General features: G+C 41.1%; 1 protein-coding gene across 1 annotated transcript in view; it reads right to left on the bottom strand.

Annotated features, from left to right (window-relative positions):
* Positions 1-16,635, bottom strand: part of ADCY5 (adenylate cyclase 5) — a 218,761-nt gene that overhangs the window by 50,306 nt on the left and 151,820 nt on the right. Inside the window, exons 4-7 of the mRNA XM_071562687.1 lie at positions 7,885-7,996; positions 7,582-7,709; positions 3,870-4,028; positions 3,532-3,673 (exon numbers count right to left, since the gene is read on the bottom strand). Of these exons, the coding sequence (XP_071418788.1) occupies positions 3,532-3,673; positions 3,870-4,028; positions 7,582-7,709; positions 7,885-7,996 (541 nt within the window). The remainder of the gene's footprint in view (positions 1-3,531; positions 3,674-3,869; positions 4,029-7,581; positions 7,710-7,884; positions 7,997-16,635) is intronic.

The following is a 16,635-nucleotide window of genomic DNA, read 5'->3' as shown; positions in this document are numbered from 1 at the left end:
AGACACTAGAAGAGCCTACCCCAGGAGAAAAAAGGCTGAGAGGAAGAGAGAGGGTACAATTGCTGACTGACTACAGACACCAGACAACCAGAGCAACCAGGCACCAGAGCAAATAGGTTTTAGAACAGCCCACTGATAGCACTAATGGGACCAAAATAAACACAGCAAAAGCTTCAACAGACCTTTTTGGCAAAGCCTTCTAGTTTTATGGCAAAAACTATTATATATATATATATATATATATATATATATATATATATATATATATAAAAATATGTATACTTTAATACATATAAATATATATACATACATATATAGACTCACATTACAATGAAATGCATGGCACCCTTTGTATCTCACACAGTCAAGACTGTTTTATCATTTAATTATCAAAATTCAAGGGAAAGAGATTTGGAACTTCAGATTTATGCTTTAAAAAACACCATGAAAACTTTTATCTAAGGGGACATAACACTGTGACAGTAGTCACTCCTGCACTGCTCTGGGGTTTCTGAGCACTGCCCTCTTCACAGGCAAGTGCTCACCCACAAGAGCAGCAGAACCACAGGGCAGGGCAAACAGAGTGGTGAAGGCACATCTGGAGGTAAAGATGAGGACAAAGAAACCTAAACAGACCGGATTTTAAAAATTTGCAGTTTTTTCTCTTTTAATATAAAGCAACTCTCCTGTGCACTAGACGGAAAACAAGGACTACATTTTCAGCTCCAGGAATATTATTAAAGACTGAGTAAGCAGAGTCTAGGGTTCTTTTCCCTTAAAACTCAACTGAATATATTCCAGTTAACAACATTCTTTAAAAGGAAAAAGAAGAAAAATATTTTCAAAGAAGAAGCTAGTTTGAGTTCCTGGAACAAAAACATTAGATAAACGTTCCTCCCATTTACTCTGTGCCCAAGAAATGGCATTATCACTATGAAAAAGTCAAACAAACAAAAAAAGACAAGACAGAAAATACAAAATTATGGCTCCCCATGGCATCAGTAAAGAGAAAGAGTATGGAACAGATTCCGTTACATTTTATATATTCATCATAACTCACATTATTGTGGAGTTTTGATGGCTGTGGGACTGGTGGAGCAGATAGATAGTTCAAGTCTGCCTGTATGAACTGAGGAATAGCTCAGGCAAACAGCTGGTTGGGTCAACTGTGCATCTGCTCTCAGGCCACTGCAAATCCTTTGCCTTGGGTGTGAGGATGGCAAGAACCCAGACACGACTCACAGGCACCCATTACTAAGTTAGGTGAACGTTTTATGGCCATTACTGGAATAGACTGAAGAGAAACCCTGGCTAAATACATCCTGAGAAGTCATTAAAACAAGCAGAAATGAAAGGAAAAAGTGAAGCACTAGAATTTTGCCTGGCATTGGGGAAAATGTTCATGACTGACTAAGCTGACTATGGGAGAAACCTTTTCTAACTTCTGATCTTCATATAACATGAAAATGAATTTTTGAACAGGGAGAGAACTTTAAACACTGGAACAGGTTGCTCAGAGAAGCTACGGGTGCCCCTTCCCTGGAAATGTCCAAGACCAAGTTGGATGGTGGCTTGGAGCCACCTGTTCTAGCGGAAGATGTCCTTGTCTATGGCAGAGGGTTGGAACAAAATGATCTTTAAGGTCCCTTCCAACCCAAGTCATTCTATGATTCTATGAAACTATTCACAAAGAGCTAAAAACCAGCTCTGGGAGCGTGAAAGTTGTAGTGGCATAGGCAAACCAATAGCCTCTCAAACTCTAAACATCTTATATCCATGGCCTTGGGTAGCAGCTTATTAATGTTTCAGTTTAGCCCAATAATTACAAAGGCCATGCTCATGTCCCAGTTTTTAGCTGCTCTAGGATGCAGCAGGTTACAGCAGCATTATAGTAATCCTGAGAGACTTCAGCTAAGGGCTACCCTATGTAACAGGCCTGCAACAAATACACATAAAGCAGTGAAAGAATGGTCCATTTTATTTTACTAGGGAAAACCAAGGCACAAAGATGAAAGTTCCTCTGACTGGAATGGAATTCACATCTCTCCTTAGTCTATTCAGTCTCCTATTCAAAATACAGCCCTGTGTTCAAAAATGAAGTCCCAAGTACTCTGAAATCTCTGTTTTTGAGTTTTTTATCTATACTGGCAAGCAGAAGAGTTCTGAGATCTTATGTTTTCCTCTTCTCTCCAGAGAAACTTTCTGTTCTCCACAAGAACATGTAGACAACTTGGTAACTGCACAGTTTAAGAAGTCAGTGTAGGTTCTCCACCACAGGAGATGGGGTCTAATCATAAGGGTATTTGGGTTTATGTTCTTAAATCTGCCCAGCAAAGTGATTCAGGTATAAACATGAGCTGTCCCACTGACAGGCAGCGATGCTCAGGACACAATAATCTCGCACTGCAAGTTCTAATCCTCTTTTGAAGACTGACAATTGTTAATGAGATTTATCTTATGAGCAGATAGAAACCAAAACAGCAGCTTCTCTCTTTAGCAGATGATAAGGGATTTTCTTTGAGATTTTTTACACAATATCTATTAAGGAGATTTGAGACTCCCATTCTCTCAGGAAAAGAGGCAATGGTAGCAAAGTATTTCTGTATAGGCGTTAGTGTTATTCAAATCAATCATGCTATTGGAACGTGACAAACACTAGTTCATTTAATCTCATGGCAGTCATATTTACAGCTGTGGGAAGGTCTAATCGGTTTTAGATTTAAAAAAATATTGAAATAATTTTCAATTCAGGCCAATGTTTATATGCTTGCCCATACAGTGAATAGCAAAGCAGTGTCTATAGTGCAGAAACTACTTAGAAAAACATTAGTGATTAGGCTCAACTAAATGGTCAAGGAGATCCTTTTCTAGTATTACAGTCTACCATTTTTAAAAGGAATACAAACTAGTGATAACATCTGCTCTTGGCAGTGTCACAAAAAGAAGATATATATTGGCTGAAGTCCACTTGAGTCTGACTTGATTCAAGTTCAAGTCAGTAGTGCCCTAACAGCCTCATTTTGTGTAGCCTGCCCTGTGTCATAGCAGTAGGTATGATCTCATCCTGCTGTCATGGTGATCATTCATCATTATACTGGACCAGTTTTTCCCATCTTCAGAAACAGAGGCTAAGCAGTGATAGGAACTGCTCTAAATCTTTATGTTCATGGCTATCTTGTGAGCAGGTGGACAAAATCACCTCTGCAATATGACAGAGAAGAGATCTTTGTGGTTTTGATCTATTGCTTTAAGTACTTGTAAAAAATACATAACAACATTCTTCAACAGGATTTTGAATAAAAATTAGGACAGTTTCTTTGAGAGAAGTAGAAAGTACTTGATGCAGAAACCTTATGTAGATGGTGGCTACTCCTTTCTATGCATAGGAAAGTTCAGGAAGAGGAGAGAGAAACAGGAAGTTTTGTCACTGGAGGTCAACTGACTCATCTCTAAAGGCTGGTGCTTGCTCTGCTTTGTTGTGTTAGAGACCATCTAGTTACTGGAAGTCCCTAAGCCTGCCTTTGGTCTTACCCGTTTCTGGCTGCAGCGCACAATCAAGAAGGTCTCAATGCTGTGCTCTTTGAGATAAGCGTTGCGTTCCCCTCCAAAGCCCAGCTCCACCTCGTAGTCTCCATTGAGATAGTTCAGGGTTGCCTTTGTTATGTGGATGCGCCTTGAACGAGACAAAAGACAAGCTAGTGTATACTCTGAAAAGTTACTACCTAAAAACCCAAGTCCTGTCAGGGAGAGGTTCCACTACTGGAACAAACAAGCAATAAATCCCAATTTTTTTAGCCATGCCACTATTCTTATAGGTTTAGTATGAAAGTTTTAGGGATAAACACGACAGCTTTGATGAAGCAACTTACCCAGCTTTGCCCCCTGCTTCCATGTGGTTGGCTAATGTCACATCGTTGGACCACACATCAAACTGCCACTTCCTAAGGCCCAAGACCCCACAGTGAACTCTCCCACTGTGGATTCCAACCCTCATGTTGACATTTACGCCTGTCACCTCCCGGACTAGTCTGAAAAAAGGATACAGGAAAATAGGGACATCAGAAACAACTGCATGGTTGTAGTCAGCAGTACAAACTTGAACGCAGAACAGAAAAGTCCATAATGATCCATAAGTTATTCACACATACACATGTACTGCTCATCTGCATCAACAGGACAGCAGAATGAAACCAGTCGAGCTGTACTGCTGCTGGCCAAGGAGAGTACTAATTAGAACAGGGAGTAAATCCATGTTCACTGAACTCAGGATCAAGTTGAGAACTCATAAAAAAATTACCTTTGGGGCAGTAAAAGGAGTAAAGTTCTGGTCTCTGATTTCCATACCAAAGCTGGACATAACCTGCCAGCACTCAGCCTCATTAAGAGTAATAGCAAGTTAAAAAAAAAAAAAGGAAATGATTTCAGAGATCTTAATTTCTCTTTATGGCATCAAGCATCAACTCTTCCACAGATGAAATATGATATGAATCCGAAATACCCCACTGAAGCTGGAAAGCTTGAACAGGCCTTACAGCTGCAGTCAGAGCAGCAAAACCAGAGAACCACATCTATTGCAGTCACTCCAAACAGGCAGCTACAAATATTCAAGCTCTGATTTTAATGAGGTTTTGGATGCCCTTCTTAATCCCAAAATGACTGCTGGAATACTTTGTGGGTTTTGCCCTTTTAGGGCAAAAGTTAACTTCAAGAGCTGTTCACATGGAAAATATATTTAGGAGTGTGGGCAGTGGAAAGTCTTGATGAGGCCATCAAACAACTCTGCTTCTCGTTTTTGGTGACCACATCGTTCCCAGAATGTCCATTTCACAGGCAAATTCACCTACATCCCATAGCATAGTCCTCTGCTTTGAGTAGTCAATTCCTTGCAGCATGAAGTTGCACTTTATAGCTATCAGATTTCAATCTCTTTGGCTTTCAGGTTCATCTAGTCTCTTCTAGATAACATCATCTGGACAGGTAAGTCCTCTCAACTCTCTGACATCAACATAGTTCCAATATTTATGCTTTAGTTTTTCATGAAATTGCATGGTTAAAGATAGACCATTTCTGGACTCTTGTTCACTCCTCACAGTGCAGTATGTCCCTTAAAAACTGCCCAAGATGACTTCTTGTTGAAACAGCTCCCATCCTCTGAGTCCCTTTTTCCTTAAGATCCCTATCTTATGTTTCACTACCTGCTCATTGAACTGACAATCGTTATCTTTGTTAATAAGCATCAGCAATTCTGGAGCAGGGAAAGGAAGCTGATGTGGGTAAGGTGTCACAGGCTAATGAACTGGAAGAGCTCCAACCACAATACTTGGGAAGGGAACAGGAACTGGGGGAATGAAAATGCAGCTGCAGCCATAACCCTTGCAGGGACAACACAGCTGCAGTTCCTGCCTCCACAACCCTTGCTGCAACCTCTGCCAAGCCATGTTACTGACACAAGACCAGGAAACATCCCTCCATAGAGTTGTTGATGAGAAGGTGACTTTGTCCAAACTTTGCGGCAAACAAATAAGTTTGGATATCCTGTGTGGACAAGTGAAATACCCTTTGTTACCTTCCTCTTTTTTTCAGTTAATTTGCGCCAGAAGTACAGTGAATACAATTTTTTGAAATCTTTCCTGTTTGGGGTAACACTCACTGTTGTTATTGCACACAGATGGAATCGGCCTACAGGCAGGGCCCAGTGTTGGTGAAGCCTGCAATCAAACCTTCAGTAGTTATTTGTTACCTGCAATCAAATGTTGAGTAGCTCTTGGTTACCCTAATTGTGAAACCTTTTATCTTGATCCTTAGGGGAGCAGGAATGGGGGTGGGGAAGCAGGGAGAGTGAGAACAGAGTCACCTTCCAGACTTATTAAGAGATAAGATTGTTGAGTGCATTCATTATCCATCAAGTGGAAAACAAGTTTTAAAGGCTGCTGAAGAGCTATTTGTAAACAAACACTGAGTGCATTTCAGCTCCATATTTATTCCAAGGTAAGGTGGGTTGCAGTTAATCAATGAAGTCTAGACTTCGTAGTGTTACTCAGCCTTGTGGGGGATTATACAACACCACATGAAGATCTCTGGATTTCAGCAGGCCAACTATTGCAGAAGATGAGACTTTTATGGACAATAACACAGTATCCTCTTTGGAGGACTGGTGGCTAAGAATTGTTGCTTCTTGTGCTTCACGAGAGCCTTTGTCACCTGCCCTTAAATGTAATTCAAGTGGAAGAAATAGCATTCTTTCAAGGGCTATTGAAAACTTGCATCCTTTTATTTTGCATGTTGCATACAAACCCCAAAAGGATACTGGTGCAAAGCAGTGGAGTTTAAAATCAGGAAAGGAAAGCCAGGAAGTCCTCACAGTGAATGATGCTGCTTACTGTGCTTTGGATGGGAACTCCTGGGTGAAAACGCTGCTTTTCAATCTACATATTTGTGCAGTGAACATCAGGATGAAAAGTGTGGGGCTGCATTCATGTCCTTCAGAAATTCAAATGGTAAGGACGTGCTGTACCAAGCTCAGCAAATAGGTGGCTCTGTATTTTATTAACCTGAAGTGGAAACTCCATCAATTTACTGTATGGAATGAGAGGAGAACTGCATAGAGATCTTCTGCCTCTCTCTTCTTAACACTAATACTTCAGAAGATGCTTTCACAAAATAAAAAACTAGAAGGGAAGGACAAAAACAGCAGAGCCTGTGCAGCAGGGGTGATGTAGATATCAAGGTCAGCTCAGTTACCACCCAAAGCTGACTGAACTTTCTCTATAAACTTGCACACTCAGGATGACCAAATAAATCTTTCCTCCCTGAATTCTGAAAGAATTGGCCTGTGAAAGTGCATGTCCAATGCAACAACAACATTCAACACTGTCTGCAATCCTCCAAGTAAAAATCTAGATATGGGTCTTGTATTTTTGTTACTCTCTAAAGGTAGGAATGATCTAGACAAACAGGTGGCTTGTCTGACCTCAGCAGCAGGCAAAGCTTCAGAAGAGATTTTAAAGGGAAAAATAAAGATGGGGAAATAAATGGAAATAAAGGAAAAAGACCATGTATTTGTCCCAGTCTGTGCCAGACCAAATTTATGCTTTATTTCAGTAATTAATATAACTGAAGTAAGTCTTGAATCTGACCTCTTTGTCATAGGGTCACATGGGGGAGGATTAGTTAAACTGGACAAGACAGGCCTTAGCGGAGCAATTTTGAGTAAAAAGCTAGTTTAAAAACATATCAGTGAATAGTTACTGAAATTTAATAAAGTTATTAATAATCCTCTGAATACACAATTCTGCAATTCACTGGAATCCTCCTTTGGGAATGAGACTTCCAGTAATTATAGTAACCCTTGCCTTTCTCATCAGGAGACTGAGCTCTGATACCTGTGATGGACACAAGTGTCTGTCTTCCTGCTGTCAAACCTTTGCTGCATTCCGTTTTCTTGTTCCAGCAGATCTCCCTTTTTGCTGGCCTGAGTTTTCTGGCTTGGCTATCTTGCTACTAATGTAAAGAAGACTTAACAGGAAAGAGAATCTACTTGCTGTTTGTTCCAAGACTCTCTGTGGGGAATACGGTACTTACGAGATGGCCTCTATCATATCCATGCCCATCTCAACACAGCAGTGTGCATGGTCAGCTCTCGCCTCTGGCAACCCAGACACACAGTAATAGCAATCACCCAGGATCTTGATCCGTAAACAGTGGTTCTCCTAAAAAAATAAGAATAATAAAGGAGAAATAAGTATTCAGCTTATATTCATGCTTGCAATAGCTTGCCTTTTAGGGCAGTGAATATTTAAGAAATCCAGTGAACCAGCACAGTATGTCATTCTTGCAAAAGGAGTATAAAAACAAGAGAAAACAAAATTATAATGGAAAACTTACAGCTGCTAGCTTATCGAATCTGGCAAAGAGCTCGTTCAGCGTCATGACCAGCTCCTGAGCAGTGCACTGGGAGGCCAGACTTGTGAAACCCTCTATGTCTGCAAAGAGGATGCTTGGGAAAAAAGAGGGAAAAGAAAGAGAAACTGTCACAAAATTTGTTGCTGATATTTGTGTAAGTTCTGAGGTAGAAGTTCAGGGATGAGGAATAATGTAGGGGTGTCCCAGCCCTACAGCAACAACAAGATGAGTGACCTTAATGGCACCTTATGATACACCTCTATCACACATAAATCCCTGAGGGATGTGGCTTCATCCCTTCCATGGATTAGAAAGGCCTGTCATCTCCCCCAACTCCTCCCCATGTACAGAGGATTTACAGTACACTGGGAGCTGGTGATGGCATGATATGATATCAGACATCAATAACAACAAGGCACTCCTACCCAAAGAATCCACACTTACATCCCATTTTATTCACATCCCATGACCTCTCAGCTCAGTAATGCTGCCTGTGCCTTAACCCCTCTGCCTGCTTTTCCTGCTCTCAAAGTGCAGCCACAAAATAAAGTCCCTCTCTAGTGAGTAACTGGGAAAGCCCAATGAAAGCAGCATGGACTGTTTTGAAAGCACAATTATTTGAATCACAAGTATTATTAATGACTCTTTGATTTCAATGAATCAATTTTAATGAATCAATTCTAATGTTGTACTGCAAGGATTCTGTGTTTTTTTTTAAACTGGATAAAAACTCTGTCTCGTTAATAATTACAACTTGGAAAATATTGACTTGCAATCAAACACAGCCATTACAGCAAATTTAAAACTATTCAGTAAAACAAGCACCAGACTACATCTATATAGATCTAAGATAAAATGTATACATGCACACACATTTAAATAAATAGAAAATTCATAAGCTCTACTTTTATAGTGGAACATTTATCCAGCGGTTGATTTGTTCTTTGAAGTTGATTATTCCATCAAACTGTACTTGGAACAGAAATTAAAAGTCTAAATAACAAGCACTTTGGAATGGTTTCTTCTTTGTAAAATAAAACTCCAACATGTTTTAAGCAAATTGCAGAAGTATGTTTTCAGTTGGAATTCCCTGCAATTTCTTCAGACAGAAAGCAAACCCAACAAAAATATTTTCACAAGCATTTTTTGTAAAAATCCTGAAACACATTTCAATTCTGGCATGTTTTTCATATTTTCCTTCTACATTTCAACTCCAATAATCATCAAGCAAACATATTGCATTAAATATTTCTTTGTTAGTCAGACTGATGTGAAAATGTACAAGAAAAAACCAAGACAGGAACGCAGAGATATCTGAATCCAAATATACTTTGCCATTTTTAAACACTTGAGAAAACACACAACAATACACCAAGGATTCCATATATTTACAAATAAAAATAAACCTTCCAAAGAAACACCCTTGAAATCAAATGAAATCTTAGAGAGGTTTATACTGCTCAATAAGAACTTAAATATACATATGTGTTAATATGTGATGGTGGAATGAGAAATGTCTCCAGTTCTTTGGCAGTGACAAAATGAGTCTTGCTGCAAGCACGTTCCTCTTCCAACACGGGGCAAATTGCAAATCTCTCACTGTTGGACGTGTTCACACTCTTTGCTCGTGTGCATGTTGTAACAGCCACGTGTGAGAACAGGAGGAATAAAGATCAGCTGCAGCTCTGACGTTCAGATAGCAATGGGGGTATCTGAAAATACTACACAGGAATACCCTGAGTCTTCTGCTCAGGCCTGATTAGTGCTAGCATATTGTCCCAATAAACATGGATATAAATGACTGAAGGTTGCTCCCTCCATTCCTCATTACCATCATTACAGACAATTGGATCAGACATTCCCAGAAGTTAAATTGTGGCAATATTTTCAGTGACACAAATGAAGCAATCAGCAGAGACCCATGGAGCTGTTCTGTGCACAGATTTATGGCAGCTAACCAAGTAACATATGAAGCTCTTGAAGCACCTGAGCATATTACAGACAGACAGACAGCAGTGTGACCTGTTCTGCAAGCAGCCACACCATTGATCTGCCAGAAGACACTGCCTGGGATACACAGGCAGCAGGGCATGGAAAACCTCATCAGGGAATGGAAATGAATGCGTGGGAGATAGCAGAGGACAGAGCAGTGATCTGGGAACTGAAGACAGAGAAGGGAGAGACACATTTGTGGCAGGAGACTGGAGAAAGAACAGGATACAACAGTCAGAGAAAACAGTCCTTGCAAACAGGAACTCGGCCTGAAGCCTCTGTCCTCTGCTCTTGGCAAAGAGCTCTGTAAGCCACTAAATCACATTTTACTCCTCCTGCCTAATCTGTTCCCTTCACAGACTCCTGCCAGCACTGCAGCAGCTGAAGCAGCAGCGACAACAACCAGGTTTATCACTCCCAATCCTGCTAATGACTCACGAGGAATGGGGACCCATGTATATGGCACTGTCCTATGGCACTTCTGCTCCTTTTCTTATTAGCCCTTGTAACACTTAAATTCAGCCTACTCCCCATAAATAGCCAACAATCCAGAAGCAACTAGGAAAAAAGTAGATTTCTCTTACAGTAGCCATCAGGGAACAGCACATGATCTTCGTCCTGTGTTTAGTCAGAGACTTTATTTAAAAACAAAGCCTGACCTATCTCCTTATACACACAACACACACAGTGAGATGGCAGGAGCACCTCCCAATGCAGCCAGTGCATCTTACCCAGACTAGAAGCCTGAAACACACACCTTCCTCACTCCTCTGAGCTCCTCACTCCACACTTACACGTCAGACTACCCTTAGCAATGAAAAGATTTTATTAAAGGACAGTGGTGACGGATGATTGTGATAAGGACACAACTCAAGCCAGCTATTTGTCAATCTTCAAAGGGCATGTGATTTCCTTGCTGGTGGGAGCACAGTGCCAGCAACAGGCCTTCCTTGTGCCAAAATCTGCCCTAAATGACAGTGGTCAACAAAAGGTCAAATGAAATAATTATTATAGCTATAAAATATCATGAGATAAGTAAGGCAGTGGTTTAGCAGTACTATTAGTTGAAGCTGACTAGAAGGGATTGACCACATAATCTGCAGCCTGGACATCAGCAACTATTATCAGCCCTGAGTCCCAGTTCCTTCATCTGGAAAGCTACTGCTTTGTGGAAAAACCAGTTTAGCATGTAATTGAAATGTTGTAATGGCTTCAGAGCTCTTGATATATTTTCCACTCCATCACTGTCTTCAGATTTACCATCTGATTGGGTTTTGTCCAGCAGTAACCAGGGTATGACCTCAAAAAATACAGAAAATGGTTTATTTCTGGGAAAGACAGAGAAGAAAAGAGCAGTTATCATTAATTTTATAAGGTTTTTTTTTAATTCTTTCTGCTTTATTTTGGTTGAAAAGTACCACAAATTGTGTTACAGGGTAGAGGTGAATACTTTCCTAAGCTCCTATTTCAGTTCCTATTTCCAGCAAGCACTGGCTCAAGATTTCATAGCTGTACAAGGCAAGCTCATTTTTGTGCCTGTTTGCCCATGGTGGCTCATGAGACTGACAGGGAAGAAAGATGAAAAGGAGTCTGATGGCACATCCTGCCATCCTCCCCTCTGCTTACAGACCAGTCTGATACTTGCCTGCTCCCATCCAAGGCCATGCAGGGAACAGGAAAGGCAGACACATGGACTGCAACATCCCACAGCTGCTGGCTCCTGCTGATTCCACAAGCCCATGACTGATGGGCAGCACAGGGCAACCTGGACACACAGCTCTGGCTGCTGCTGCCACTGGAATGCCAGCCTCTGCCTGAGCTTGGCTCTTAATAAAACCATCCCTACTTCATGGAATGTGAGGCCTGCATGAGGAGGGTGTCTGGATGCCTCCTGCTTCACACAGCTGCAAAGGCAGACTGAGGGGAAAGGGAGGGAGGCACCACCAGGATTCAGAGACGAGATGAGAATTCCCAACATGCTGAGCTCAGCTTTCCCGTTATTTAGTGTGTAAAGCATTCACATGACAGTTAAGATACACCTGGACAGGCAGCTCTGGTACCTGCAGGAGCCTCAGTGCAACACCCCAGAGACCAGCAGTGAGAGCCTGCCCAGCTCAGTTTGGTCTGGGTCTCAGGTCCATCCCACTGCATATGGGGTCCTACCACTGCAGGCCACTTAAAACCACTGCCTGTAAGTCAGGGGATCCTTGCTGTGACTGCACCACTAACCTATCCTGAGGCAGAAGCATCACAGGATTGTTCAGATGACAAAAGATGGCAAAGGAGAACTTTCCTAGCAACAGTGCAGGAAGGAGGGAAAACCTGGCAGAAAGCAAAGAACAAGGTGGGAAGCAGAAACCACATGAGACATTTAAAAACCACACACAACTACAAAGATTGATTTTAAAGTGCAGCCTTAAATGTCTGAAGCTAATGTAGTTATCAAAGGAGGGACACAACACAGGTTTCCCTGCAAATGCAGGATTATCCAAAATGCTAAATTAAATCATCAGTGCTTCTAATGTAAAAACAAAAAAACCAGCCATGTTCTATTTTGAGACATGAATGCCATGCACGCCAGCCACAACATAAATCAAGCAAGGCAAGAAACACAAACCCTATCACCATCACAACGGTAATGCCAGTCATGAATATAAACACCATGTGTTGCTGGAAACCAAACACCACAGGCACTGCATGGGAAACAGAACAAAACCCCAGACTCGGTGAGGTTTAATGACTTATAATAACTGCAAAGTGCATCTGACTGGATGTGAATCAAAGCCACGGTATTTTACCGCAATGAGCACTACCTACAAGAGAAGAAAAAGTTAGTATGTCATGATAAAATAATCATGGTTCACTAGGTACAAACATTCACAAGCAGAGGTGTAACAAAAGAAAGCCATTTACTGTAGACACAGTCTGCCCTGGTCAGTGAACTCACCAGGCAATGTCTCAGGGTGCAGCTGTTATTTTACACCATCCACTGCCATTGGTGGGCATGTCATTAAGTCATACTATGAACAAGGAAGAAGATAGAAGAGGGATGGATTGGGATGAAGGTTACAAAATTCACTTGAAAGGCTGTGTTGAGCTCTTAACACCAGACCAGAGGTTAAAATTTTTGCTTTTCCTATGTTCATGGAAAAAACCAAACCTGACAGTAAAAAGATACACTCTCTGTCCAAAACTTATATTGCCATTTTGAAGAAGATCCATTTATTATTGGAAATCACCTATTGTTTCAGATGAGCCCTAGTACGTCTGTGTGACACATCAGCTGGCACAGATCCCCCTTGAGAAGCAGGACTGTCCTGCACCATGACAGTGCTCCATCTTAATGGAAGGCTCACACTTGCCCAAGAGGGTGAGAAGGCATTTATGTACACAAATTTGTGATAAACAAAAGAATACTTGAGAGACAATAACACGAAGTAGCAGGAGATAGACACAAAATCCCTACAAAACCAAAACTCCATAAACTGTGAGCCTTTTCACCTGTTTCTTTACAGGGAAAGGCAGAAAGCCTGCTGTCCCTCTTCTGAAGTTGCCAAAAATGTAAACCAAACCCATATCCCATATTTGAGAAGTTCACTCTGCAAGACCATGACAACTGAATCTGGTGACAGCAAAACCCAACAGAGGAGGAGGAGACCAGATGGCCTCTTGGAGACACTGGTGGCAACGTGCAGACTCCCATCCAAAGCCACTGCATGACGACAGCACAGCTCATCACAAAGACACAAACTGCAGAGCCCTGCCTTTACTTATTTTCCACTGTTTGCTCTCAAGTGAGTATTACTGCAGGTTAGAACTGCCCTGGGGGCTCAGCTGGGAGATGCACATCTCCAGCACTAATGCTGCACTTTTGCAGCTGCAGCTCTGCCTGCATTAGGGATGTGCTCCTGGGAATGCCTCGTGAAGAGCATCAGGCTCTGCTGGCACTGAGGAGTTGCTGAAAAAAATGGGACTGTACCCTCCATCATGGTCAGAGCTCCTCACCTTTGTGCCTGTGGCCTGCCCTTCACTGTCAGCACAGGAAAGGAGAAGAAATTTAGATCCTGAAATTCCCAGCCAGAAGAGGAAGAATGCACCAGTCATGCAGAGAAAAGTTTTTTCCATGACCTCCCTAGGTTTGCAGTTTACAAGCATAAGTAGCAACCCCAGTTACAGGAATTTCGCTATAGCTAAGCAGCACCAGTATTCTTTTAAAAACATGAAAAACTTGCTACCCTCTCCCTCTAAACATTTTGAGTCAAAAGATTTTCCTGTTTCAGCAGGCTATATTTAACCAGATTGATTCTTCACTGGAAACAGAAGTAATAAATAGCCTTTTGGGAAGAAAAACTATTTGAGGAAGGAAAAAACAAATAAAGATGGATATGTAGTGGCTACCAGCCAAACTATAGGTGGAACACATTACAGATGTCTTTGAGGTGAGTGAAAGGAATTTAATTACTCCATCATAGCCAGTCAAATTAGATGCTGCTGCCTGTCAAACCTAAAAAAAGAAACTCAAGTATCCTAAATGAGATTTTGTGTTACTACAAAGAAGAAACCACAGACCTTTTTCACGTATCTTAGAAGGGCCTGATGGGAATGTGAATTTTTTCCCAATTGTTCTGGTCTGGGTAAAAACCACATAAATATACCAAATCCATTCTATCTCCAAGGGGGTTTAAGAAGGCAAAATTGAGGTATTGACATGACCTTGTGCAGGAAGAAACCACTCATATTTCTGACCCCAACCATGTGTCTTTGCTGTGGCTCCAAGAAAGATCAAACTCACCCAGATCTGCCTCACCAGTACAATAGAGCTGGCAGGTCTATTCAGCCAGAGCTGAATCCAGCCCTCACCAAAAAAAATCTCAGATTCATCTGTTCCACAAGCCTGAAATCCATAACCACATATAAAACAGAGAGGTAAAGCCATGTTATTTTCTGGTTTTCAAACTTTAGGCATGCTTTTTCCTGCAAGCACTCTTGTGGTGTCTCTTTTCTGGGATTAGAGCAAACTCTGATGTCAAGACAGAGCTAAGAGAATCCTGAAGGATGGACCAACACAGCTGTAGCTCAGTTCACAGCAGGAAGGCACTGTTCCTCCCTGTCCTCTCTTCAAGAGAAAGGCTTGCAAATGTGACTGAAGCTATAGAAGCAGCACATTAGGAAAGAGAAATAATTGAAAACTTAAGCATTAAACCAGAAGACAACTTGCTACATGGAGGCTGTGTGCCAGCAATCAATCAGTTGTTAGAAAAGGCAAGAAAGTAATAAATGTTGTCACAGTTAACAGTTTCACATGTATATTCTGGGTCAGGCACATCAAACAGTCATTAAATTGCATGTTTTGTGATGCTTTCTGTTATATATTGCTTAAGTCTTTGTATTTGATGGAGAAAGAATGAGCTCTTCATAGCTGTGAAAATTGCCTTCAGTCTATTCTCCCCTGGTATCATGGATATTTAGGCAAACAACAATGCTTTTGTACTCCCTCACCAAAAAACTGCAGCAATTCCACATGCCGCAGTCATTTCAACCCAACCTTATTTCTCCACTCTTTCCACAAACTTTCCCAGCATCCTGTCCTTTTGGGATTCATTTGCTCTGTCATGTCAGGGGTTTTCCCTCTGGAAAACCAATCCATAATGAAAGCATTACACTAGTATATACATGATACAATTTAAAACATTAAGGAGCAATTCTGCCTTTCCCAAAGTGATTAGAGGCAGCAAAACACACAGACCCTTTCACAGATCAGCTGAGAATGGACAAGAGCTGTGATGCTCTGCACACACAACTGCCATTGGTGTTTGTGAGCTTGTTAGATCAATAATATTAAGTGGTCATTTGGTGGGAAAATCGAGTGGTAAAGAACAGGAATATGAGTCTCCCTGCCCTTCTTGGAACAGTCAACAAGAGTTGACTTGCTGCGTCCTCATTTCTCTACTTTCAAATGTAGTTGAGCAGTTGTGTTTCTAAAATTACATCAACGAAACTGTAAAAAGAAATGGACCCAAAGCATTTAAAGAAATTTAACTGTGCACACTTTATAGTGGCCACTTTTCTGAGAGACACTAATACGACAGCACTGGGGAACTTTAAAATTAAGACATAACTCTTTGTCAGTTATTTTGAAAGTTAAAATGGCTGTCTGAACAAAACTGTACAGCTCATTAACTAAAGGATCAATATGTTATTAATTAATAAACAAACCTGATAACAAATTTAATAATAAAGCACATGACGTTGTCAATGAGAAGGGAGATTGGTTGCAATTTCAGAACTGAATGCCTTATCTGGTTGTACACAACATTAATACTCCTCTCCAGGTAAGAACCAGTAATGGACAGATACCCTCAGCTCACGGCTAAAGTTCTCCCAACTTTACAAGGGATACAATTTAACATTAAGAGGTTTGTTGCTTTTTAAGATGAGATCTACCAGCACACCTCAATTGATCAGTGGCACTTGAGCTGGCATCTATCTTTGGTTCCCTGTGGCGACACAGAAAACTCCATCTGCCATAGAGAAACCATGTAAATATAATTAAATTCTATATAACTGATAGCAGCAGTAAAACCACTCCTCCTTAGAAGGCAGTAGAGGTGAGCTCACTAAGTGAGGATTTCCATACAAAGGTGATCCTTGAGCAGGGAATATTAAATTCTATGCACCTCTTCAGTCCCTACCATATCTAATATTCCAAATACTTTGCATATGTACATGATTTCATAGAGA

Source organism: Pithys albifrons, chromosome 8 (assembly GCF_047495875.1).
Source record: "Pithys albifrons albifrons isolate INPA30051 chromosome 8, PitAlb_v1, whole genome shotgun sequence".
Taxonomy (NCBI): Eukaryota; Metazoa; Chordata; class Aves; order Passeriformes; family Thamnophilidae; genus Pithys; species Pithys albifrons.
This window is presented reverse-complemented; position numbering and strand designations above follow the sequence as displayed.